This window comes from Indicator indicator, chromosome 30 (assembly GCF_027791375.1).
Source record: "Indicator indicator isolate 239-I01 chromosome 30, UM_Iind_1.1, whole genome shotgun sequence".
NCBI lineage: Eukaryota > Metazoa > Chordata > Aves > Piciformes > Indicatoridae > Indicator > Indicator indicator.
In genome coordinates this window covers 2,223,669-2,248,763 of record NC_072039.1, presented here as the reverse complement: position 1 = coordinate 2,248,763, position 25,095 = coordinate 2,223,669, and the positions used below count along the sequence as shown (strand labels likewise).

The 25,095-nt window shown below is 46.9% G+C and overlaps 1 protein-coding gene across 1 annotated transcript; it reads right to left on the bottom strand.

Annotated features, from left to right (window-relative positions):
- Positions 1-7,825: 7,825 nt before the first annotated feature.
- Positions 7,826-22,547, bottom strand: SLC13A5 (solute carrier family 13 member 5). Its single transcript, XM_054394125.1, is given in 15 exon segments — positions 7,826-7,954; positions 8,494-8,631; positions 9,905-10,066; positions 11,657-11,775; positions 11,995-12,116; positions 13,061-13,273; positions 13,818-13,940; positions 15,457-15,628; positions 16,317-16,531; positions 16,968-17,104; positions 17,884-18,012; positions 20,958-21,065; positions 21,645-21,731; positions 21,734-21,767; positions 22,480-22,547. Coding segments are annotated over 15 exon segments (1,956 nt in total).
- Between the last annotated feature and the right edge of the window lie 2,548 nt (positions 22,548-25,095).

Sequence of the window (25,095 nt, the reverse complement as noted above, 5' to 3'; positions counted from 1 at the left end):
TTAACATATAGGACTTGTATTGAGATGGATAATGACATCCTAAAGGAGGTTTGTTTTTTTTTTTTTTTTTCCCATAGAATGCAAGACAGAATTCTGCAGACTGGAGAGTTATGGTTAAAGAGTAGAGAGCAGAGTATACATTATGTTATATTTATAACAAACCAGGACAAAGTCTGCAATTTTTTTACTCCAATGTTATAATTGCAACTCAATAGAAACAAGAACATAGCTATCAGAGACTGAAACAATTGTTAGAACGTATTTAATTAAAGGCCTAACTGTTTACTGGGTTCTATTTTTTGAGGTTGAGAATCTGGCAGGTAATGCGCATTTCAAAAGCCAGTTTATGACAGTCGTGGTGGCACAATTCTCATCTGAAAGCTGTTAAACCCCATCCCATGGAAATTGGGTGAAGTGGTATAAAAAAGGCTTATTGCAGGCACTGGGATGTGTGCTTGTGTGGCTGTGGAGCTCAGCCAGCTTCAGACAACCATTAGAAAGCAAATAGGAATTAAAAAATTAATGACAAGTGTCATAGAAGGCATTTTATGTTTCCCTTTGGTAAGATGGTTTAAAATACAGCACTCTTCTATTCTTAGGCCCCCTGCAAGGCAGAGGAATTCTAGGTGAGCCATCTGCCAGGAGCAATATGCACTGAACCCAACAAGAGTGTTCTACATGGAGCATCTTCACAGAGATGCTGCTTTCCATGTGAAGCCCCCTCTAAGGTGCTGTAAGGACAGAATCCTGCAGCAAGCCAGGATGGATGGGGCCTGATCTGAAGGAGCTCTTACCCTGCTGAATCTCAAACAGGCCAGGACCAAACTCATTCCCCAGTAATGAAGGAATGTCAAACTTTCTGTTGATTTTGCCTCAACTTCTGTTATTCAAAGAGGAGCTGAAGTGTCCTGTGTTCTGCTCCCACTTTTTTTCAGATGAAAAGTTTCTTTTCCCCAGTTGAATGAGAACTGGTTTTAGTGACATGCACCAGAAAGATCCTGATTCTGATTTTTTTTTTTTTAACTGTACAACCAAGATAAAATACAGAAGTAAAATAGATAACTTGCTCCAGAAATAATCCTTCTTTAATTGAAATATTTTGCTAACTGTGGTGGAAAACTTGATCTTCAACTGGCTTGTAAAAATATTTGCTGAGACCCAGCCCATGTTATTGTTCACAAAGAATAGTTCACAGATGAAGCTACAACAAACTAGTTTTAGGAGCTGGAACATTCAGTTCTTTCAAGAAATGGTTTGTCTATAAAAATAATGTTTTATGGACACTGTAATGAGGCTTCACATTCTCACCTGGAGCAGCTTAAGAAAGCTCACTGGAAAGCTGTGTGCCAAATAGGGCCAGTGAGTGACTTCATGTGGGTAAATAAAGCACTGAAGTAAACATGGGAAGGATAGCACCTTTTTTATCTTACAGAAGAAGCAGTCTTTTTCTTGTGACCTGAATCTACAGTCCACATTTACACCATAATGAATGGGCAGCTATTGACTTAGTGTTCCAGAAAATCCTAAATGGGAAAAAAAGAAAAAAGAGAGTTTCAGTATAGTCAGCTCTATTTTTAAAGAGCTACCAAACATCTTATTAAGCAGCTCCTGATCAGCTGAGAGCAGCATGGTGTGCCTGGCTTTTGCTTTGTGCCTCTGGGTGCTGAGGGCTCTGCTCACCTCTGCTCTTGCAGCACAGAGAAACTCTGCAGGGTTCCTGTCTGGGAGAAGCAGGTTCTCCTTCAGCCTGGGAAGCTGCAGGCATTAACCAGCCATGGTAAGGAAGTTTACTTCTCCACACAGGATAAGTAAGTTTGTTATCTGCAACACTGGAATGCTAAAGCATGGATTAAATAAAAAAGCATTTGAGGGACATCTACCACAAAAAAGGTAAAGGAACTGTCTGTGGATAAAGATGGTTTATTTTTTCAGGCTTAAGCATAACAAATGCAGAGGAATTTAACAAGGGGAAAAGCAGAGAACAATAGACTTAATAGACAAGAGGCCACACTCCGGCAGTGTGGACTAATTATTGCCTTGCACTGCAAATTGCTGCACAAAATCACAAGCCAAGCCCTCAAAATTACAAGTCTGTGTTTAAAACTAAGCAATTCAGGCTGCAACAGTGAGTTACTATTACTTTTCTTTCGGGGTTTGAGGCTTTAGAGTTGATGTTCAAGGACTTCCCTCCCACGCTGCCACAGCTTTAGGCTTGCTTATTGCTTCCCAGGAAAGTCAGGATTCCTACATGGCTCAAAGGTTGAACTTCAGGAATCAGAACAAATTTCCTACAGCTGATTGAGGTCCCAGACTTGAGAAACTCCTTTCAACTTTGTCTTCATGCATGAATTAGCAGGGCAAACTGCTGACTTGTTTGACAGGAGGATGAGGATGGAATACAGCAACTCAGCCTGAAACAGAAAGGCTAAGCAACTTGCTTAAAACCTAAAGTAGGTCTGAAAAAGCCTTAATAAAGCAGTTTCTGGCTTCTTGCTTTAAGCTCACACTGCCTGTCTTTAAGAGAGGAGGTATAGTATCTATCCCTAGTAACTCCAGCTGGACAGCAACACAGGAAATGTTAGACTCAAACTCTTAGCACAGAATGAATCTTAGTAATGAATAAAGCAGCAAAGTTCACCTCCCCCTCCTCTGCAATACCAATTGTTGATAATTTTCCCCCTTTTCCTGTCATGGTTATTTAAATGTCTGTGGTCTGACACTACTAAAAGGGAAGAGGAGCTTCTGTGACAAGGATTCACTGCAGGATTTTGGCTAAGGCTGATGCCGTGATCTATTTATTTTGTTCTGGGCTGATTTTCACCACCTGTCCAATTCCAACACATTGTCAGCAAATGTTTGAGGTTTTTTTTTTTGCCCAGGTCGTTGTGCTTTCAGTTGGCAACACATCTGAGCAGAGAAACAAAGTCTGACTGAACCGAGGGCTGAGTTCAAGTGAGATCAGAACTCAGCTGCTATGAACCACCTGCTGCACAGAGCTCAGTGGATGACTCCAAGCAAAGAGGTGACCTGCTTCAGAATTAGGGCTCAGACAGAGCTCTGCAGTAGGCCAAAGATGACCACTTCCAAACTTAAGAGAAAAGGGGATGAGTTCTGCATTCACATTAAGCTTAAATCTATTTCTATCTGGGTGGGTTGTTGTGGTTTTTTGGTTTGTTTGTTTGTGGGGTTTTTGCTTGGGTTTTGTTTGTTTTTTTCCAGTTTGGGTCCTTCTAGGTCAAATAGAGACTGCTGGAAGGTTTTTCTTCTCTGTTGCACAGATCTAGATGTTCAGCACACAGATAACAAATATCTTTGACCTCCTTTTGTATGTTTTCCTGTAGCTGGGTCCTTCATGGACTCATTCACACGCAGGTGACCGTTCCCAAGCAGCCAGCACTCTGCAGGGCTGTCTGCACACAGCTCCAGGAACTGGCAGGAGCAAACTCTGTGGGACAGCATTCTGCACTTTTGAGACGTTCAGCACTTGCAGAAACAGCAACAGCAGCTTGGTATTCTGCAAGAAGGAAGGAGAAGCCAAGGACATTCTACAGAGTGAACAGGAAGGAGGGAAGCATTAATTTAGCTCCTCACGGGCAGGGCTGCCTGTCTCTGCCAGCTGGAAGCCGACCTGCCCATTCAGTGCTGGGCTGGCTGCCTGCACAGCACAGAACAGGAGCTGCTTGATGTGCCCGAGCAACCTGCCCTGACAAAGCTCAAGATCCTCCCATGTCCTCTGCTGGGGCATCTTTCCAGGTGGGAGGGGGGCAAAGGGATTTCTCTATGCCACTACTTGGGGACCATCACAACTTTTGCACCTAAACCAAAAGCCCTTTGAGAAGAAGAAGAATAAATGCCATGCAAGACCAGCATCTGCCACACTTGCCCTGCAGTGCTGGGAGGGGCTGGAAGCAAGCTCCAGGAAGGAAGCAATTGCCCTGGCACTGCCCCTGGTCAATCACACAGGGCACTGGAACAGGACGACATGCATGCTTGGTGCTGAAGAAAAGCCTGGTGGGGATTGTCACATTGGAGAGGTCGTACAAGATTAGCTCTTAAAAGTTAGCTGTGCTTCTTAGATTCTCCTCATCTTTTACTGTGAAAGGAACAGGGCAGCTTGCAGTGTGTGCAGTGATTTGGTGCCACCTAAGCATTTCCAAAGGTGGAAACTTGAGTTAGGAAAAGGGAGGAACTATTGATGTATTTAGTTCTGGAGGTACTTCAAACAGTATCCAAGCTCTCTGTGGTACCCTCTTGGAGCAATACCATGCTAGAGTGGAAGCTAATGTGGTACAAATGAGCCCCTGTGTTGCACAGGAAACAATCCACAAGAGAGGAGACAGGTCTAGTAAATTTTTTATTTGCCAGGCTCTAATTCTGCAACTCACCCATTTAAATTAAATACAAATCAGTCATAAAAGTGTCTCAGAAAGAAACATTTGCTCTTCACAGGAGAGAGGGGGCACATCAAATAAATTCTTCAGCCTACCTGTAGGTTTCCCCTGCCCCAGCACTCCTGTCAATAATCACTGTGACCCCTGATGAAAACAACTTTTGTTGGGTACTTGCACAGCAACAGAGGGAAGTTCTTCCCTAGTGGAGAGGAGGGCACTTTTTCCCCTTCAAGAAACCTTCAGAACATTCCTTCCTGCAGATGGGACAGGAAGTGTCTGCTCAGCTCTGAGGTGAAAGAGGTTTTAGAGGAGTTTTGTTCTGCATGGACTGTGGCAAGCTGAGTGCTGCCCACCCATGCGAGCTCCACTGTGTGCTGCAGCAGTGAAGAACAAGCACCATGAAGCACCTGGCAGTGGTGAAATGTCCTCCTCATACTGTGAAGTCCACCAGAAGGCAGAAAGAGTCCCTTTCCCAAGTGCATCTAGACCCCTACAGATGCAAACCAACATGAAGTGGTGAGTGTCAAAGCACAGAAGGTGCTGAACTGTTCCTGGTGTCTATTTCTTCAAACAAATACTGTGATAAGCTTCAGGTGGTGAGAAATGGCTGTGGCCAAGCCACTTCTTGGCACTAGAGCAGCCCTTTCCTGGAGACAGACTCTGCAAGTGGGAGAGTGTTTACCCACATGCTCCACCATCCCATGGAAGAGGTATGAGGCTGCACCACAACGCAGCCAGCTAGGTAGACAAAGTGCCAGTGGTGGCACCTGGGAACAACAGTCAGTGGAGAGTTTATGGTGCCCAGCACCTTGAAAGAGCACAAAAGATGAAGGCACAAAAATCAAATAAATCTTGATGCTTTTCCTGCTCAGAAATGCACCTGGTGGAGAAATAACTTTCCTCATTCCTAAAGACAAAAAAGGAGTATTGTTCCAGTTCTACAAAGAACATTCATGTTCAGAACAAGACTATTCAGCATCCTGCACACACTGCTGTGCCAGAGGCCACGTCTCCTGCCCAGAATTCTCTGATTCTACAACTGCTGCTACCTTGCACCCTTATCATGAGGTGGGGAATCACCTTGGGTGCAGAATTTGATCCTTATGTCCTCACAACACCCCTGTGAGGTAGATAGGCATCATGGCATCTTCCTCAGGGGAAACTGAGGCATAAAGAGGTGACCTGCCTTGTGTCAGGTTGCACAGCAGGTCTGGGAACAAGACTTGGCTCGTGGCTGCAGACTTCTCCACCTCCCACCCAACTTCATCACCAGAGCTGAAGGAAAAGCATCCACACACCACTGACTACACACCCAGCCCAGCCCCAGTCCTGGAGGCTGCTTCTGCTTTGGCAATGACACAAACAGATTCTGCATTCCACAGTACACCAGACAGCTCCCACTGCTGTCAGCCAGCACAAGTCCCAGCATCTGGGCCCCCACATTTTTAGAAGTCCTTCAATCAGAGCCTTCCTCATGCTTTGTCTCCACTCCAGCATTTCAGAGTTGTCTAATAAGGCACATCTGGGGCTAAGCCAGGAACTTTCCCAATGGGTGTGAAGTCTTACAGGTCACCAGCTACTTCCAGGCTGGCACTAGCAAAACACTGGTTGGCATGGGAGGCCACATCCAGTGGCTGAGAGAGGGAAAGGCTTCTGGCAGTGCAAGAAAGACAAAGCCAGCCTTTACTCAACACTGCCTGAGACATCAGGAACCATGGAACTATGCTACCTCAGCTCTCAGTCAGGGTGTCTAGATGCAGTGAGGCTGGGGAGTGGAAACAAAGCAAAGGGAAATGTGTTGGATGTTGACTTGGAAGGATTCCACCACATGGTTGAGGCCTGACTAAAACATAATGTGACACAACATCATGACACAGCACAGCATGGCACAGCATGACACAACACAGGAAAAGCACAACAAAACACAACACAATACAGCAAAGCACGACACAGCACAACAAAACACAACACAAAATACAAAGCACAACACAGCACAATAAAACACAACACAATACAGCAAAGCACAACACAGCACAACAAAACACAACACAATACAGCAAAGCACAACACAGCACAATAAAACACAACACAATACAGCAAAGCACAACACAGCACAACAAAACACAACACAATACAGCAAAGCACGACACAGCACAACAAAACACAACAAAATACAACAAAGCACAACAAAACACAACAAAATACAACGAAGCACAACACAGCACAATAAAACACAGCACAAAATACAACAAAGCACAACACAGCACAACAAGATACAAAAAAATGCAACAAAACACAACAAAGCACAAAACACAACACAAAATACAACAAAGCACAACACAGCACAACAAAACACAACACCACAACACAGCACAAAATACACCAAAGCACAACACAGCAAAACACAGCACAAACCAGAACAAAGCACAGCACAACAAAACACAACAAAGCACAATACAGCACAACAAAGAACAACACAGCAAAACACAACAAAACACAGCAGAACACAGTAGAGAACAACACAGCACAACAAAACACATCAAAGAACACAGCAGAACAAAATGAAACATAGCAGAACACAACAAAACACATCAGAACACAACAAAACACATCAGAACACAACAAAACACAGCATAGCACAACAAAACACATCAGAACACAACAAAACACAGCATAGCACAACAAAACACAGTACAGCACAACAAAACACATCAGAACACAACAAAACACAGCAGAACACAACAAAACACAGCATAGCACAACAAAACACAGCATAGCACAACAAAACACATCAGAACACAACAAAACACAGCAGAACACAACAAAACACATCAGAACACACCAAAACACAGCAGAACACACCAAAACACAGCAGAACACAACAAAACACAGCATAGCACAACATTACAAAGCACAACGCAGCACAGCACAGGAAGACACAACACAGCACGAGACACAACACAGCCTGCCCCTTCTTTCACTAGACAAGTGACAACAGGGATTCCCCTGGCCAGAGGACAGAAGTAGCAGTTAATGAATTTCAGCCCCTGCTGTAGTGCAGAGTCCAGTAGCACTGATTCCCAGCAGAGCCCAGGGACAGGGTAGTTGCAACCATTCCATACAGCAGCCTGCCCTCTCTTTATTGAACGTTTGGTAAGCTCTTGACCTCGATTGCAGGTACAGCAGATCACTTGGTCACACTCATGATCCAGACCCATGATCCTTAGGGTTGTGTAATTAAGCAGCACTTCTGGCTCCAGCATGACTGGGATGAATTGGAGCTGGTTCTTGCCTGACCTCAGGTGTGACTTCTAGAAGATAGCAACCACCTGACACCAGATGTGAAGCGGTGGTGAGACTTTAGACACGGCTTTGGGCAATAAGGAGTAGTAGTAAGGGTCCTTTCCTTCTTTCTCACATGAAATCTTCACTGCTCACTGGTTAGTTGTGCTGTTTGCCCAGGCTGGGAAGGTGTCCAGCTCAAACATAGGTCTTCCCCATGTGTTGATGGCCAGTGTGACACAGAAGACTCCAATGATGTTCATCACTATTCCAGATCTAACCTGTGAGGACAAAAGTCCAAACCAACAACAATAACCAAAGAGCAGCACAGCCAATTGCAGCAAGGCCTATTTGTGTATCCACAAGGGAGAGCCATGGTCAAAGAGCTGCCAGAAAGAGCCACTGTGCCCCCTGCCCTGTGCTCTCAACCAGGCAGCACACAGCAGGGCCCTGCTGTGCACTGGACACTGCTATTTAACCAGTCCAGGAGCTTTAAGCCATGTACAAGTAGCTCTTATTAGTGAAAGCACAGCTTCTGCCCCTTCAAGCCTCTAGTTAGGAAGCCAATAATGTCTGGGTGCTGGGCACTGTGTGGTCTGGCAGGCAATCAGAGGACCAGAGCTTAGGGCAACTGATTGTTACCTTCTGCCTTCAGCTCCAGTGCAAACAAGGCTTCAGCTGCACTTGCCAAAGGCCCAGGAGACTGCAAAGCACTGACTGCATTTTAACCCTTCAGTGTCTAAGAGACTTATGAGCTATCTTAAAAGACTTGAAAGACTTCTCAGTTTTTGACTTCAGCTCCAGGCAATCATCATCTTACCATATCCAGAACACGAATGTGGCCATAGGAGAACACGATGGCATTTGGTGGGGTGGCAACAGGCAGCATGAAGGCAAAGGAGGCACTGAGAGTCCCAGGCAGCATCACATACAAAGGATGGATCTTGACAGATGCAGCCTGCAATCACATGGAGACAGCATCACTCTGGAGGTGTTCCACAGGAAAAGCAGAAGGAAGATGTTCCCCAGAGCACTCAGACACAGCCTCGCTTCCTCTCCTGCTCCCTCACAAGCAGCCACACGTGTTTCAAGATAACTTTGCCTTCCTTTCCTGTCCCACCACACTTAAAAATGATGTTGGCTTCCCTCTCATTGTTTGTTTTGCTCTATGGTATAATTTAGAGTTCTGGTCAAATTTATTCCTTGACCTTGGGACCACATATTATTTCCAGGGTAACATAAGGACAGCATCCTAATTACTGGGGCCTCACACAAACCCTGTGGGACTCACAACTTCAGTGCCAAATGAAGTTACTAATAGCTCAGCACCTTGATTGGGACAATTGGATGAAAATGGTCTAGAAAAGCACTTGTACTTTCCACATTAATAACAAAAGAACCTCTTCCCTCCCCCCCCCCCCATCATGCTACAATTTCCACTCTGCTCAGAAGCAGCAGCAGAACTTGCCAGGTTTCCTTTCCTATGTCTTAAAATTGTTCTGGCTTCCTATGGAAAAAAATGACAGATTTCTAACAATGAAGCTTGCCACTCTCTGTATTCTGGCATAAAGCCATGAAGATCCAAGAAACCCTTCAAAGGCACCAATGGCAAGTGTTGGATTTTGGGTTGCTTTGGGGGTTTGGTATGTGTTTTTCCAGCCCTGAGCTGATGGCTTCAGTATAAAATGACCAGAAGTAGCTGATGTTTGTTGATCTGTATGGAAAAAGAGGCTCTGCCTTCACTTTCTCCAGGGTCAAGGGACTCACAGGAGGTCTGCACTGGCTTCCTTTTCAGTGAAGATGCCCAGGGACAGGCATCCTGGATCAGCTTCTTCTCCTGGAAAGCTCGTGCTCAGGCTTCAGGCATATAGGCAGGGCAGACTGGGGAAGGCTGCATTCCCACTCTCTGTTTACATGGGATGCTACAAAGGTATCAGGGGACACCAGCTAAACCCAGGAGCCATTATGGTACAGCCAGCTGAACTGTTTCAGAACTGGCTTCCAGATTAACCCTGGGGATTTACATGGATGCTACAAAGGTATCAGGGGACACCAGCTAAACCCAGGACCTGTTACGGTACAGCCAGCTGGACTCTTTCAGAACTGGCTTCCAGATTAACATTGGATCAACATCCAAGACAATAAAATAAAGATATTGCTTTGCCACTAGAGAGTGCCAGGTTAACTCTGGCCTCCCAGCTGAGAGGAGAAGGGGGTGGAAGCAGCCTTACCATGGATGAAAAGACAGGTAGGAAGAGGGTGACTGTGGCGACGTTGCTGGTGCACTCGGTGAAGACAGCTATGATCAGGGAGAGCACTGTTGCAATGGCCCACGGTGGGATAGACCCTAGAGGAGTCATCTGATGACCCAGCCAAGCTGAGAGCCCAGAGTTCTGACAAGAAAACAACAACTGTTTTTCAGGCAGGCTTGGAAGCCCGAGCTCATGAGCAGGGCACTCCTGTTACCTGCAACATTCCTACCAGGCTCCTGAATTATACCAACACCATCCAGGAAAGGCAATCATCTGTCAAGAACACCAAAAGACATTCCTTGCCAGCCAGACATCAGACTGAGCCCCACTGCACTGATTGTGCTGGAAGCCAGATACCAGAAGGATGGGATTTGGCTGAACAGAATCAGTTACTGCTGTGGTGAGGTGACTGCAAATCCCTAACAGATCCCTCAGGAGCCTCCTGCCATGTATTTGCAATGTTTCTGTTGTATCAATACTCTGCTGTAGGAAGACAGGCAGCAGTTGACTCAAACTGCTTACAAAACCTTTGATGTGATGGCTTCTGATGCTCTGGAGCCTTCATGATGTAGCCATGATGAATGTAGATGAATGGAAGCCCCTAGAGTTTTCATTTGCCCCATGGTTTAAAACTATCCAGCCACAAAACTTAGATGTGAGAATGAATTCTCCCAGAGCACAGCAATGTTGATAGCTAAGTATCTTAAGGGGGCCTAGAAGAGTGCTGGGGAAGGACTTTTGGGGATGTCAGGTAGTGACAGGACTGGGAGGGGGATGGAACAAAACTAGAAATGGATAGATTCAGATTGGGTGTTAGGAGGAAGTTCTTCCCCATGAGGGTGGTGAGAGACTGGCACAGGTTGCCCAGGGAGGTGGTGGAAGCCTCAGCCCTGGAGGTTTTTGCAGCCAGGCTGGATGTGGCTCTGAGCAACCTGATCCAGTATGAGGTGTCCCTGCCCATGGCAGGGGGTTGGAACTGGCTGAGCCTTGAGGTCCCTTCCAACCCTGACAATTCTGTGATCATGATTCTAAGTCTTTCTTTGATTTAGATGCATCTTAGCAGTGATGAAGAAAACAACATGGTCCACCTCGAGGTTCTTTCCTGTTTTGGGAGGGTTCAGCTGCCTTTGCTGTGAATTTATGAACACAGGCTCAAACCATGGGCTTGTGGAATGCCTCATGTTGCCTGTCAACAGCCACTGACAAGAGGTTGAAGAAACCCCACTGTGCATCAGTTTGGAAGGTAGCTACCCACAATGATATTCTTCCTGACCACTTCAGTAGCAATTTGGTTTAAATCCTTTAAATGAACCTGAAAAGGTACTGAAAATCTTCCAAGTCTTATCTCTACTTCTGTTTTTCCTAGCCAGGGCTGGAGATTGTGATGATAACAGAAAAAAAAAAAAAAAACCCACCACCAAAGGCTGCTTTTCTGGCCTGTCCAGCCAGTGAGGATCCCTGGCTCTCAGCTCCCTGAACTCAGTGAGGCTCCCTGAACGACTCAGCAGGTAAGGCAAATTGAAGAAATTTGGCCAGAGCACACAAACTCCTGCAAAAGAGGCACAAACATTTACCTGTCCTCCCCATTTTTGCTAATTTGGATCTGCCTCCAGATCTGAACATCTCTACTGGGTTTGGCTTTGGGTGCATGCCCAGTAAGCAACACAGGACTAGATAACAAACCAGGGAAGTTCGCCTTTGAGTCAGAGAAAAACAGATGTCAGGACATACTGCACTTGCATCAGCCAAAGCAAAACCTCCTCCCAGCAGCAGCACAATGCTCCAGGGCATCTTCCTCTGAACCACATTCCAGTCTAGCAGCGGGGCTGATAAAAATGGCTTTTTTATATCTGAAGTGAGAAATGAAAAGCAGAACATGTTTTAGGTGAGAGAAGACATTCTGTCTCCTGCTCTACAAGGCAGTAGGGGAAGACCCAACAGGCAGATGCATGTTACTGAGAAACCTGCATGGGCTAAGGGTAATACACAGGAGCAGGGACTGTTAGATGTTTCTGCCATGTTAGCTGGAGCTGGCTGTTTCACAAGGTTACAATTCCTCTTTCAAATACCTTCTTCTGTCTGTTCAGGGTCAGACATGCTTGGATTCCAGCCTATGAATTTGGGTTTGTTAGCAGGAAGGATAAACAGCAGCAGGGCAATAAACACAGCAGGAGCAGAATCAGTGATATACCTAAAGAAGAAGAAAGAATATAGCTTAGAAAACAGGCATCTCCCTCCTGGCAGATGGCTGCCTTCCAGCACTGCATTCACTGCTCTTTGTCATCCTCTTTGGGGTCTGTTCATTAGCAAAATGGGTCATTAGTTCATGACTGAGGTCTCTCAGCCCTGCCACAACACAGCCAGAGGAATACAAGCCACCAGCTGCAGTCAGACATTAATAACCAGTCACAGATGACAGCAGGGAGCAGGGCTACCTCTCTGTGGTGAGACTCAAAACAGTTGTACCTTAAAGAAAGATGTGTAAAGACCTGGCTTGATAGTCCCATCCTGCATGTGATGTTCTAAGCCACTCATAGTGCCAAACCAACTTCCCAGTGAGTTCTAAGCCACTGCATTGAGGTGATAGTGCCAAACGTTCCAATGACACCACAGCTGACTGGAGCTGATACAAACAAAATACTAACAGCTGTACTAACTTCAGTGTGACTGAGACCAGCATCACAGAATCTTCTCTTCCTTTAGGAGGTTCAGCTTGCTCCATGTCCCAGTCTCCAGCCTTCAGCAGGGCACACACTAAGTTTCACTCACATATGCATCCTGCACAGCAGGGGAGGAGCCTTCAGGAGGTCATCCTTGGTGTTTGCTCACAGCCCATGCTCATACCCCATCCCTGGAGGTGTTCAAGGCCAGGCTGGATAAGGCCTTGAGCTATCTGGTCTAGTGGATGATGTCCCTGCCCATGGCAGGGGGTTGGAACTAGATGATCTTTAAGGTCCCTTCCAACCTTCCAAACCATTTTATGAATCTATGAATCTCAGGCACAAGAGACAGGACAGAGCCCAGCAAACACCTGAATTGAGGCCAGACTGGGGTGAACGACCCCACACTCAAAATGGGAATCTGATTCACAATCAAGAAGGTACAGGATGAAAGAAATCCACAGCAAAAACTTACTTTTCTCCTTCTGGGAAGAGGCTGGTAGCCCAGCCTTTGACAAAGCCTGGGTGTCTGGAAAACCACAAGAAAACCAGCAGAACAAACATCAGGAGGACATTGAATTCAGCATAAGTGATGGGACCTAATTTCTTCATTTCTGCCTTCAGCACGTTGTATGCAGCTTTTTCTTTAGCAGTCCTCTCTGTGCCACAGCCCCAGGTTTTTTTAAAGCTTTAAGAAAAAGAGAGAAGATACAGTAGGAATTAACATACCAGAGGGCTTGACAGGCATGCTTGATACTCTGAAGCTGTCACTCCTGGGGACAGACACAGACTACAGCAGAGGTCAGGAACAAAAAAGTGACAATAGTGTCAAAATATTTCATGGGAAGATGCCAGTTCTCACAGAGGAATGGAGTTCTGTGAAGGGATCTAAGTCTCTGTCAAATTTGGAGCACCCTGGGATGAAAAAACTCAGGTTTTGATTGAAGGGTAGCAAACCAGCCATTGCCAGCTCTCCTAGGGCTGAAAATCACAGATGTGAGCTTGAGAATTGGAAAAGCAATTCTGTCTGAACATGAAGAATGTAAAAAGCTTTTGCCTTGGTGCAAGCCCCATGAAAACAAAAAGTTTCCAGACCTCAAAAGTTGTTGTGAAATGGAGCTGCTCTCTGCTACAAAAGCAGGAACTTGTCAGGGCATTTGCCTAGATTTCTCAGCAGGCTGATCTGCAGTAGCTGAGGGCTTTACACAATGTGATGTACTTGAAACACTCACTTGAGTCCCATGAAGGAGCACTGCAACCAAAGCCAAGCCAGCACCAACATCAGAACCATGTTTGGGAATGCAAAGCCAAACCAGGAAGCAAAGTTCACAACATCATTATTGTTGGGGTACAACCTGCAAAGAAAAATGCTTTCTGTATGAATGTCAAGACACCTCCCTTTAAGATGTGACTTAAAACCAGAACAACCACTGCAAGTACTCAAAGACAACATCCACAGCCTAACTCACTAGGAAGGCAGCTTGGATTTCAGAGCAGAACTGAACTGCTCCTCAGTTTTCCCTAGATTTAACTCCAGTGCATACTGGAGCTCCACGTGGTATTTTAGGTTCCTATAAGACAAGCACTGCTGAATGATGTCCCACACATTCCAGGTGCCTTTCACTTCCAACATGACTGCTTACTTATCCCAGGACAGGACATTCTTTTTCCCTCCCCACTCTTTCCAATAAGAGAGCAAGAATTGCCTCTCCTGAAATTAACAGCTGCACTTCTGCCACTTCAACAGAAGACCAAGTTTCTAGCTGGCTTCAGAGAATGAGCTCAGTGTTTCAAGAACAGTATTTTTTTCTTCCCTGTGTCCACCAATAATGGCTGGAGGGAAAAATATCAACAGCAAATTTCCAGCTGGCTGTTAAACCCAACAGGCTGAGGTACTCCCAAGAGAAGGAAGCAATGTTGAGGACTATTGTGGAGTCTGCAAAATTTCCACTTAAACCAATTCCTAAATTCAGTTTAGCCAAGAGCATTTTGTGGGTAACTCCTTTCCTTTCCATCAGCATCTGTAGTTTCCACAGCCACAGCATGGAGGATTAATATTGTAGGAGAGGCTATTTCAGCTCTCTTTGGTGTGCGTAGGAGGAGTTCACCATTCTCTGATGAGTGGAGAAGAGGAGGCAGAAAGATCAGTACCTCATCATCAACCAGCTGTTGGCTGATCAGCAGCAAGTACTTCCAAGTTTCTCAGGAGACCTATAACACCAGCACATAGCTGCCTAAAAAAGGCTGCAGCAAAAACTGAGGCCAGTTACTTCCCAGACATTCCTCACTCTCAGTTCTTTGACTGGTGAGTCATTGCTTATAGCTTGCAACTGAAGCCTTCATCTAAGACTGGACACGTGGTCACAGAAACAGTAAGAGAGTAACCTCTGCCATGAGGATAGGCTGAGGGACCTAGGGGTGTTCAGCCTGGAGAAGAGAAGATTCCAGGGGAGACCTTAGAACTGCCTTCCAGCACCTGAGGGGATCCTACAGGAAGGCTGCAGAGGGACTTTTCATCAGGGTGTCTAGGGACAGGACAAGGGGAATGGTTTGAAGCTGAGGGAGAGCAGAGTTAGACTGGAGCTGAGGAAGAAGTTCTTCCATGTGAGGGTGGTGAGACTCCAGAATAGGCTGCCCAGGGAGGCTGTGGCTGCCTCCTCCCTGGGGGTGTTCAAGGCCAGGCTGGATGAGGCTTTGAGCAGCTGAGTCTAGCTGAGAGGTGTCCCTGCCCATGGTGGGGAGGTTGGAGCAGATGATCCCTGAAGGGATCCTTCCACCTTAAGCCACTCCAGGCCTCTCTGACCCTGTGTAAGAGCAGCAGCAGCAGCAGCAGCAGCAGCAGCAGCAGCAGCAGCAGCAGCAGTGACTCACTGGTTCATCTGCCCTTTCAGCACCATGTTGGGTCCTGTCCCGGTGAGCGTGGCGGTCCCCCCGATGCTGGCGGCGTAGCAGACACAGAGAGTCATCCCCTTGCAGATGCGCTTCCTCATGCTCTTCTCCTCAGAAGATCTGGGGTCATCAGGGACTTGTCCATTGCTTACAACTAGACACAAAGAGCGTGACTTGTCTCAGGTCAGGTTAGGGAGGCAAAGGGTTCAGGACAGGGTCTGCAGGCTCAGTGCTCTCAGGTTGTGTGTGGCCATTTGTTTTTTGAATTCAAAGCCCCTCAGGTGTGTCTCTAAACACTCTGGACTCCTGTTTCTGAGGAACTGGAGAGAGAGGATCTACACGATGCTGTTGTCCATACCAATGCCACAGTTTCTGAGCAGTAATTTGCTGTTTCATAGAGAGGCTTACCACTAGCCAGATATTGTAGTCACTGGAACCATTCCAATACCACAACAAGAACCCAAGTAGCTTTAACAGCTGTGACTGTGGGCCGTAAAAAACCCCACCCAAACCCAAAGTCTTGTCTGGCATAACTGTTCAGATCAATACATGATGTCAGTTTACATTAACCATGCCATTTTGCTGCTGTGTCCACTGTTCTCCCAGTTTAACAACCTAAGCCTGAAGTCTGACTGGACTAGTGGAGCAGGACAATGAATTCATGGCAATTGCAAACCAGCTCAGCAACACCAAAGGGTACTTTGTTGTATGCATGTACTACTTTCACTGTGGGGTAAAAGCAATCCTTGCTCCTTGGAAAAGGTACAGAGAACTCCTAAGTCAGGGAGCTCAGAATGTAAGAAGTTCAGCAGAATCAGCTCACAGCTGACTGGGACACTTACCATGCACTGAAGTGGGATCTGCTGCATTCTTTTCTTCCAGCTCAATCACTGTATTTCTCTGCCCAGTTCCTTGTTCCATCATGGTCACATCATACTCTGTGTTGTCCATTTGATCCAGGACAGCCTGGACAATGGGAACCATCATAGCAGTGGTGGCTGTGTTACTTATCCACATGGACAGGAAGGCAGTGACTATCATAAACCCCAGCATGAGGCTGAAAAGAGAGAAACAGGCAGAGGAGGAAGGAGGAAAGCAAGCAGACACTGCTAGGCTTTGTGGTCACTGCAACTTAGAGAGCAGAGCCCAGGCAGGGACGTGTATGGCACCCAGAAACACAAAGCAGGGCCAGATTCCCCTCCAGGACAGCTCTGCCACCTTCATTGGAGGAATCCCAGAAAGCCCCTTAGTCTGTGCATGATTAATTCTGTCATCATTTTGTCCCCAGTGGCAAGTGTCTAGAATTTAGCCACATGCTGGTTTTGGCTGAAGGACGAATAAACTCTTTCTGCTGCCAGACTTCACCTCTGGAAGCTGTACAACTACAGCTAAAGAGGTTTTTGAAGACTCCCTTTTCTGCTGACAGTTGAACACTATGCCTAGGCCTCTGCTAAATTGTCAGAGGCAAGGAAGAAGTAAGGTAATACTCTTACAGTGCAGGTTTCACCCCTAGGATCAGCAGGACCCTCAGTGCAATCCTTTTGTGAAGATTCCAGTGCTCAACAGAAATTGCAACAATCAGCCCTCCCACGAAGAGCATGTTTGTGTCATTCAGGTACTGCAAGCACACCTGAAAGATAGAGAAGGTAGGTCAGGGCCCCCACTGCTTCCCCTCCTCAATTCACTATTACATTTTGCCTTCTATCCTCTCAGAGCCTGCACCATGTCCCATCCCATTGGCACAAGGGACAGTTGCAGCCTCAGAGCTACCTGCAGCTTCCCAAACCTTCCATCTCCTATTTCAGTGCTGAGCTCCTGTCCAGAGCAGGGGCTCTCTGTGCATCATGAACCTTCCTTTTGGACCCTCAGGAGTGACAGCAGTTTTCTAAAGTACTGTTAAGGGCTCCAAGTATTTTGCAGATACTAGAAATGCTGAGCTCCAAACCAGATGTCTGAGCACCTTTAGCAAGCACCCCTGCTCTTACCAGCTTGTTGCCCAGCAGTGAAGCTGAGCTACAGAACCTGAATGCAGCCTTTGGACCACACAACAGCCAGAATGAGCTTTGGAGGGGACACTCTGCTTGCTGGCATCATGCTGTCAGAAGAAGTTTGCCCTGTGCATCTTCCACAGGACATATCAGTACTGCTGTCTCATGGGATGGCACTAGAGAGATGCTCTCCAGCAAGATCCATCCCTAGAAAGAGCCCTTCCCCTTTACCACCTCAAGCCCCACACCCTTATCAATCTGGGCAAATGTGTATTGAGTTCAGCATCTTCCCACACAGGAGTCCTGACCACTGCTCAACATGTTCAGCATCACAGAACTGGAGCACTTCCCTGGTTTGCTAAACACTGATGGGGAAGCAGAGGAGTTGACATCCCTGTATCAAACTGAGCAAGTTCCTTACTGATTTAGAGCTCTGAATTCCAAGCAGAGGGAAAAACACCACAGGCATGAGGGAGGTCACAGCCAGAGGGATCACTTCAGTGCACCAGAACACAGCCATGATGATGATGATGTATGCACATTTAGCCTCCTGCAGCAGAATGGAGGACACATGTAGGCACAGAAAACTGTTCTTAAAGACAAGAAATATATTGGTAGCTCTTAAAATGGACCCAAGCACTCCATTATTATTATAGAAATGGGTAGATTCAGATTGGATGTTAGGAAGAAGTTCTTCCCCATGAGGGTGGTGAGAGACTGGCACAGGTTGCCCAGGGAGGTGGTGGAAGCCTCAGCCCTGGAGGCTGCCAAGGCTAGGCTGGATGTGGCTCTGAGCAACCTGTCCTAGTGTGAGGTGTCCTTGCCCATGGCAGGGGGGTTGGAACTGGCTGATCCTTGAGGTCCCTTCCAACCCTGACCATTCTATGATTCTATGATCTATAACTCATCAGGTTATGCTGAAGGAGGTAGCAGAGGCATGAGGATTTCAACTTGGTTCATTTAAACCTTCTTCTGAAGGCACTTGCATAAAAAGCTCTTCTTAACCACAGTGTTTGTTCCAATGCACACACCCCCAGAAGGCAGGGTGTGAGAAAAACAAACCCTCCACAACCAGCTAAGGACCCAGTGTGCAGTTACCTCTTGGCAGCTGAGGTAAGCAGGAGCTTCTAATAGTGCCAGGAACAGGGACAAGAATTTTTAACAAGATTTGTAGATTTGGGTGCTTCTATTTCAACTCAATGATTTTTCTAAAGGATGGCCAAAATTTCCCAGTGTGGATGATTAACTTCTCTGAAATTCTCAAGTCTTTGAAGTGTGTCCAACAATATATTTGAAGCCATACCATTGAATAATTGGAAGCTTAACTTTCTACAGTAGCAAAGTAAAGCATTTAACCTTTTTTTTTTTTTGGTGACTAAATAGCTTAGGGAGACTTAACTCCCCAAACCATCCTGTGCTTACCTCCTGAGGGGACTCCCTACCTTAGAAATGTGGCCACAGGGCTTCTGAGACTGCTGATCAGGCATCTCAGCAACCTCTACCTTCCTTGCTTGGTACTTTCAAAATGGTTAGGAGAGGCAAACATTCATTAGCCAACAGCAAACAGAGTTCTAAAGCTGAAGCCAGTGTTCTGAATTTGCTCCTATTTAGAGCCTGTGTTTATAGGATTTTATTCTAATACAACAAATGGGACTTTATTGCAAAAATAAATGGTGTTAGAGTGACCTTTAAAAATTGCCATGAGGTGACATTTATAAACAGGGGGGGTGTTTTCCTTCCATTTTGTTGAGAAGCTGAAGAACCAGAAAACAGCTTTTTAAAATGTAATTTTAATTAATTCCCCCCCTTCCCCCCCTTCAGGTTTCCTGGAGCTTAACGACAGCACAAGTTTTGAAAACAGTATTTCTTCAGAAAGTATCAGATCCTGTGTTAAGACTCTTCCCTTAACAAACAGGAGGCACAATTTATGCTGTAGCACAATAACTAAGTGCAAAACTGACTGTGGTTAATCTGTTGCCAGATTCAAAAGAGATAAATGAACTTTAAGTGGGTAAAATTCACAACACAGAGGGACCCCTGGTTTTGTGGAGTGGAGAGTAAATAATTTATGTGAGGTTCCAAAATACAACCATGCTTATCAATTAACTCCCAACAAGCACAGCCAATTCAAACAACCCAAGCTCTGGAATCAGATGTACATCTGGTTCTGTACCTGTAGCTATCTGTGGCTCACTGGAACAGTCACAAAATGTTTCTTTAGTGTCTCCCTACAGGAGACAACAAACAGGCATCTGAGAGCTGATGCAAATGCTGCTCTCCTATTGTGAAATCCTGCAGTTTCCCGACTTTGATGGCACAATATTCATACAGATACTGGAAAAGTGAAGACACACTTATTCTTTTTTAAGGGAATCATCTTTCTTAGTATTGATCAAACTATTGCCTAACAGTCAGGAACTCCCCTTTCCATCCAGCACCAGCATTCAACGCCAAGGCAGGGCTGATATTCTTTAGGTAGGCCAGAATGGTTGGCAATTTGGTTTCTAAACATGCTGCTTCTGCACTTTAAAATACACTGAGCAACACAGGTCACTAAGAAAGGCTGTGTGTAGCATTCAGACAGCCTCTACAACTCCATCAGGCTAACCAAGCTTCCACATTGTGCCATGAAGGCTACAAGACATTAAAGGTCAAGCTCCTCACTGAGTTATTCCAATCTTATTCTGTTGTAACTCTACTGAAAGCAAAGGGGTTGTGCCATCACCAGCACTGGGGGAAGATGGGTGTGAATTGGAGGATGTTGCATTTGAAGCCCTGTTATGATCACTGCATAACACACAATGCAAGGCTTCTGATGCAAGGCACCCCGATGGAGAACACCACTCAGCAACACTCCTTCAAGTACCTCTGGGCCTCAGCAGCAGAGTAAGAGTCAGAGTCCTGTCCACTACCATCACTACTGGACAATGCAAGGCACAATCCTGAATGAGGTCAGTTATGCAGATGTTTGTCTTCGGCCACAAAAGAATTGCAGCTAATTTGCAAGATGGGTTGGGTCCATGGGAGCTCCAGGTCCTGGCAGTGGCACAACCCTTAGGATGAACAGAGACTCGCACCAAACTCTGCCATCTGCCTAGCACCAGAGCCTGAAGAGCATCTGGGAGCGAAACCTGCAACACAGGCTGCGGAGCTGAGCTGCCCAGGAAAGTTTCAGGGACCAGGGGGCAGGAAGGATCTGCTGCAGTCCGCTTTGGAGCAGCGGAACTGCCTTGGCAGGGGTCGGACACTGCCTGCTCAGGTGGCAAAGGAGATGCAGTGCCGAGGGCAGACCTGGTGGCCAGTGCCGCACTGGGTGTCTGCGGCATAGCCTTGCTTGAGGTGCCCTGAAATCCTGGGCAGTGCCCTGTGCAGCTGGCAGGAGCAGGGGCTCTCGGGCAGCAGGACAGGGGGTGGGGGGCAGAGGAGTGGACTTCTGGGGGGCAGCAGGGCCGGGGCTGGGAGGCTCTTTCCCGCGTGGGTCCCGCATGCACTTACCCGCGTCGCTACCGCGACCGGCAGCGGCAGCAGCAGCAGCGGCGTGAGGAAGAGGATGGCGAAGGAGCGGTACCGCAGCAGGGGCCGCAGGCACGTCGGGGCCATCTTCTGCGGGGACACAGGGTCAGGGCGCCAGCAGGAGCAGCGCCCGCCGCTGCCGCCTTAAGTAGCGGACGGCGGGGCCGCGGCGGGAGGGACGCGGCGGGGGGCGACACGACCCGCCCGCCCTGCCGGGGGCCGGCCGCTCCCGCCCTGCCGGGACGCCGGGCCCGCCCGCGCCCTCCTGGGACAGCGGGCTCCGTCCCGCCGGGTAACGGTGCTACCGCGCAGCGGCAGCGAGGGAACCGCGGGTCTGGTGCCAGCCCCGCGCCCGGCCCTGCCGGACGTTCCCTCCCTGCCCGCGGCCGGCAGCAGCCCTGCGGGACGCGGTGCCCCAGTTCCTGCCCAACACCTGGGAGATAGCCTTAGCCTGTTCCAGGCCAACCAGAATCGGCCCGCCCGCCCCATCGGAGGGCCGCCGGGCCATAGCTTGGCACATCCACTCGTGTGCTTCTGCAGACCCTCCGTGGGAGAGGAGAGCTGCGCGAGGGCGTGTGTCGAGGTACCACACGAGCTGTGAGGAGGTGTTAAGAAAGGTCTCCCTGCTCATAAAGGCCACAGAAGTTGCCTGTCAGCACAAATTCTCACAACACAGATTGCATGCAGGAGCCGAAGTGCTTCTCCCAGGTGCTGGACTTCCAGGCGGCACTGATGATGCCAAGGGGGGGAACCTCTCACTCGTTTACACAGTGATGAGGGAGGACTGAGCTCCTTTAGGGGAATGGAGAGTTAAACTACTGTGGGGGCTCTGCAAAGCAGAGGTCTGTGCAGGCATGCATGGCTGTATTCCAGTGCCCATCAGGGATTGTGTCTCTGTGATCTGGGTTAAAAATAACCCAGAAAGGTTAACTTGCAAGTGGTTTTGTTAGTGTCCCTTGCAATGATCTGGTCTACTTGAAAGTGGTTTTGTTAATGTCCCTTGCAATGATCTGGTCTACATTGTAGCCACAGAAGCAGAATCAGAAGTGATGGTACTGCTGAACAGGTGGAAAGTGCTATCAAGGTGGCAGGAAGGAACGAGTGGAGGGACTGGAAACTAGACTGGAGACAATTAATTTATGGTTGTTTTATGCTCTGCTTCTGAGATGTGAGCAACCACCTGAAAATGAAGGCAGCACAAATCATATCTCCACAATTCGATCCTGCATTCTGTCAGTACAGTCTTACCAAGCAGTTTCTCACAGAAATAAAGAATTTCAGATTCCACAGCAAGTAAGGAGGGAACTCTGGCTACAGCTTGCACTGTTTGTCCTCTGCTGACCAGAGGAACTTGAGTGACAGAAGTTCAAAACAAGACACTCCAATGTTACTGTTCTATTTGTAAAAGCAGTGAATATCCAGTAAGGAAAATGGTAGCCAACCGGATCTGGGCAGATGCCAAATCTTCAAACCTTTCGCAGCAGTCCCTCTTGAGTAACTTAACCAACACAGAGGAAACTTCACACCAGAGCAAAGCCTGGCAGAAAGTGGGGAGTTGGCCAAAACTTGCATTCCTGTGGCTAGCCTCCAATGAAAAAATGGTCAACAAAGAAAAGGGACCACAAGCACTCATAAATAAGAAAATGCAAAGAGTTGACTCTAAAGGGGTTGTACCGAGGTTCACTTTGATAGCTCAGTGCAAATATGATTTGCTGTCTTCTTGTTTAAATGAGATGCAGTCTAGAAAGGAGACAATAAAGAGAAATGGCATGAACATGTGTGGAGAGCTTTAGATGGACTGATCCTGTGAAAAGAAACTTGCTTGCTAGACCTGGGAATGAGATCAGTCACTCCTGTGGGTAATTTAATTACCCAGTCCATGCCTCAGTGTCCTCTTTTGGCAGACACAAAGGAAGGAATCGATATTTCCTTATCGTGCAGAATGATTGCAAACTTGCCTTCAGTGTGCCATGCAGAGTACCTTGTATGGAACAAAACAAAAAAGGGATTCACAGAAAAGAACAAGCAGCTGGAGAATAGGAAACCAGGCTGAAAGATAGTGGAATACCTTCTTCTGCTGTTCATATAGCAACTGTCAAGCAGAAGGATGTAGCTCTGGGCAGGGAAGGAGAGGGATGTGAGAAACAGTGTTCTTTAGGGTTCTTAGGAACAGCTGACTGCGTCAGGGATGAGAAGATGGTGCAGGCATCCCTAAAGATTATAGAGCAGAAAGGAAGGAGTGAAGGAGGAAAACATAGAGGTGTCAATACCTTAGAGGAGAGAGGGAGAGACCTAAGAACCACACTGAATTTTGATTTGAAAGAAAGAAATTGTGTCTAAATCTCCTTCATGTGACACCCAAGTCCCAAACTAAGCAACTGTAATCTTTTAATGAATTAAGGCCAGCACTGATAAACTGAGTTTAGAAACTTTGACTGAAGCAAAAGCTGGGCAAAATCTTAAGCAGGACCATGGAAATGAGCAACTTCTATTTTTTTGAGGGGGAGGACTTGGGGCAGAAGTAGGTTCCTTTTCTAGAGATTCGCCTCAGGAGGAGAGCAGGCTTGTTTATTGGGGTGTGTGTGAAATATTTGTTAATGAAAAATGTCTCTACTGGCTCTGCTGAGAAGCAATCAAATTAGTGCCAGCTACAGTTCTTGTGGAAGCCTGCTAGGAATTCAGCTAAACCCAGACAATTGCTGAGCAGCAAGAACAAAGAGTTGCACTGAACTGAACCTGTCATCTTGAAAGGTAAATTTTGACCTTGTTACCCCCGGGCTCAAGCCATCCTACCACTGCACACTTTGTGTTTAAGATGCCTCCATCACTATTTTAGAAAGCTCTGGAGGTTCACATGTGTCAGTGCATGCTCCACTCTAAGAACTGGGAGGCCAAGAAGCTGACTAAATCCAGATGTTAGAACCACATATCAGTGCAAACAGCAACAGCATGGGGAGGGGGGAGTATACTGAGGACAAGAGAGAAAACACCTACATGCAGATAAGGAGGTGGAAAAGCTGTGCAATGCCTAGTCAAGGTGCAGGAAGAGGGGGAGCATGACTGGATGAAATGGGGGAAGAGAGCAGGTTGCAGGTTGCCAGGACTGGGCACTGCTCTGTAAGGGATCAGCAGGCATGAACCAAGAGGCACAGAGGAGCATGCTGGATCTGGCAAGTCTTCCAGCAGTTCCCTCAGACCATGTTTACAGCTCAGATACGCTTGACACTAGCTGGATGTGAGAGTGCTGCAGGAATGGCAGCTCTTTCACATCATTTGCCCATGAGCTTCCTCTTTGCTGTGCCAAGAAGGCAGACAAAGCTTTGGCTGCTTGCTTTACAGAAGTAGTCTGACAGCCGGGCAAAAGGAAGCTGCAGAGAGCCCGCGGTGCTTGCAAAACCTCCAGCAGGAGGAGTTTTACAGGGTTCAAAGAGAGCATTCAAAAACCTCCCACAGCCTGAAATTTAGCTCACGCTAATTGAGCACTAACTGCAGGTCTTCAAGGAAAGAAAAAAAGAATCCTTTCCTCCAGTCAGTAGCAGAGACCTCAGCAGTATTTACAGGGATGGATGGAAGCTGTGTGGTTTCACCATCTTCTCAGTAGGTAAAAGGAGCCTTTGGTGGCAGAGACTATTTAGAAAAGGGAGACTGGAGCAGCCTTTGGGCTAAATGTTGATACCTTAATGTTGAAAAATCTGCTGCTCTTGTTCTTCTTGGTAATAAGTTTCAAATTGGTTTACAAAGGAACTCAAATCTTTGTGTTTCAAATGGACTTAGGCATGGGTGGTGACACAAAGTGAATCCAGAAGCTGCATCAGGTCTCTTCACACCTGAATCTCTTTGCATGCTTACTAGACACCACTGCTCTCACCTTGGCTTCTGTGCCACCCTAATGAGCACAGGCATTTTAAAACATAAAAAGCACCAAGAATATGTTGCAGTAATAGAGCCAAGCCCACCTCATGGCTCACTGCTACTCACCTGGCTTTCTTGTGTGGTGGCTCTGGGGCTCATTTGAGTTTAATAAAGAAAGCAGAACTTTTTTTTTTTTTTTTTTTTTTTTTTTTTTTTTTTTTTTTTTTTTTTGCCGAGTTAGTGAGCAGAATCAGTTCAATGAAGTGTT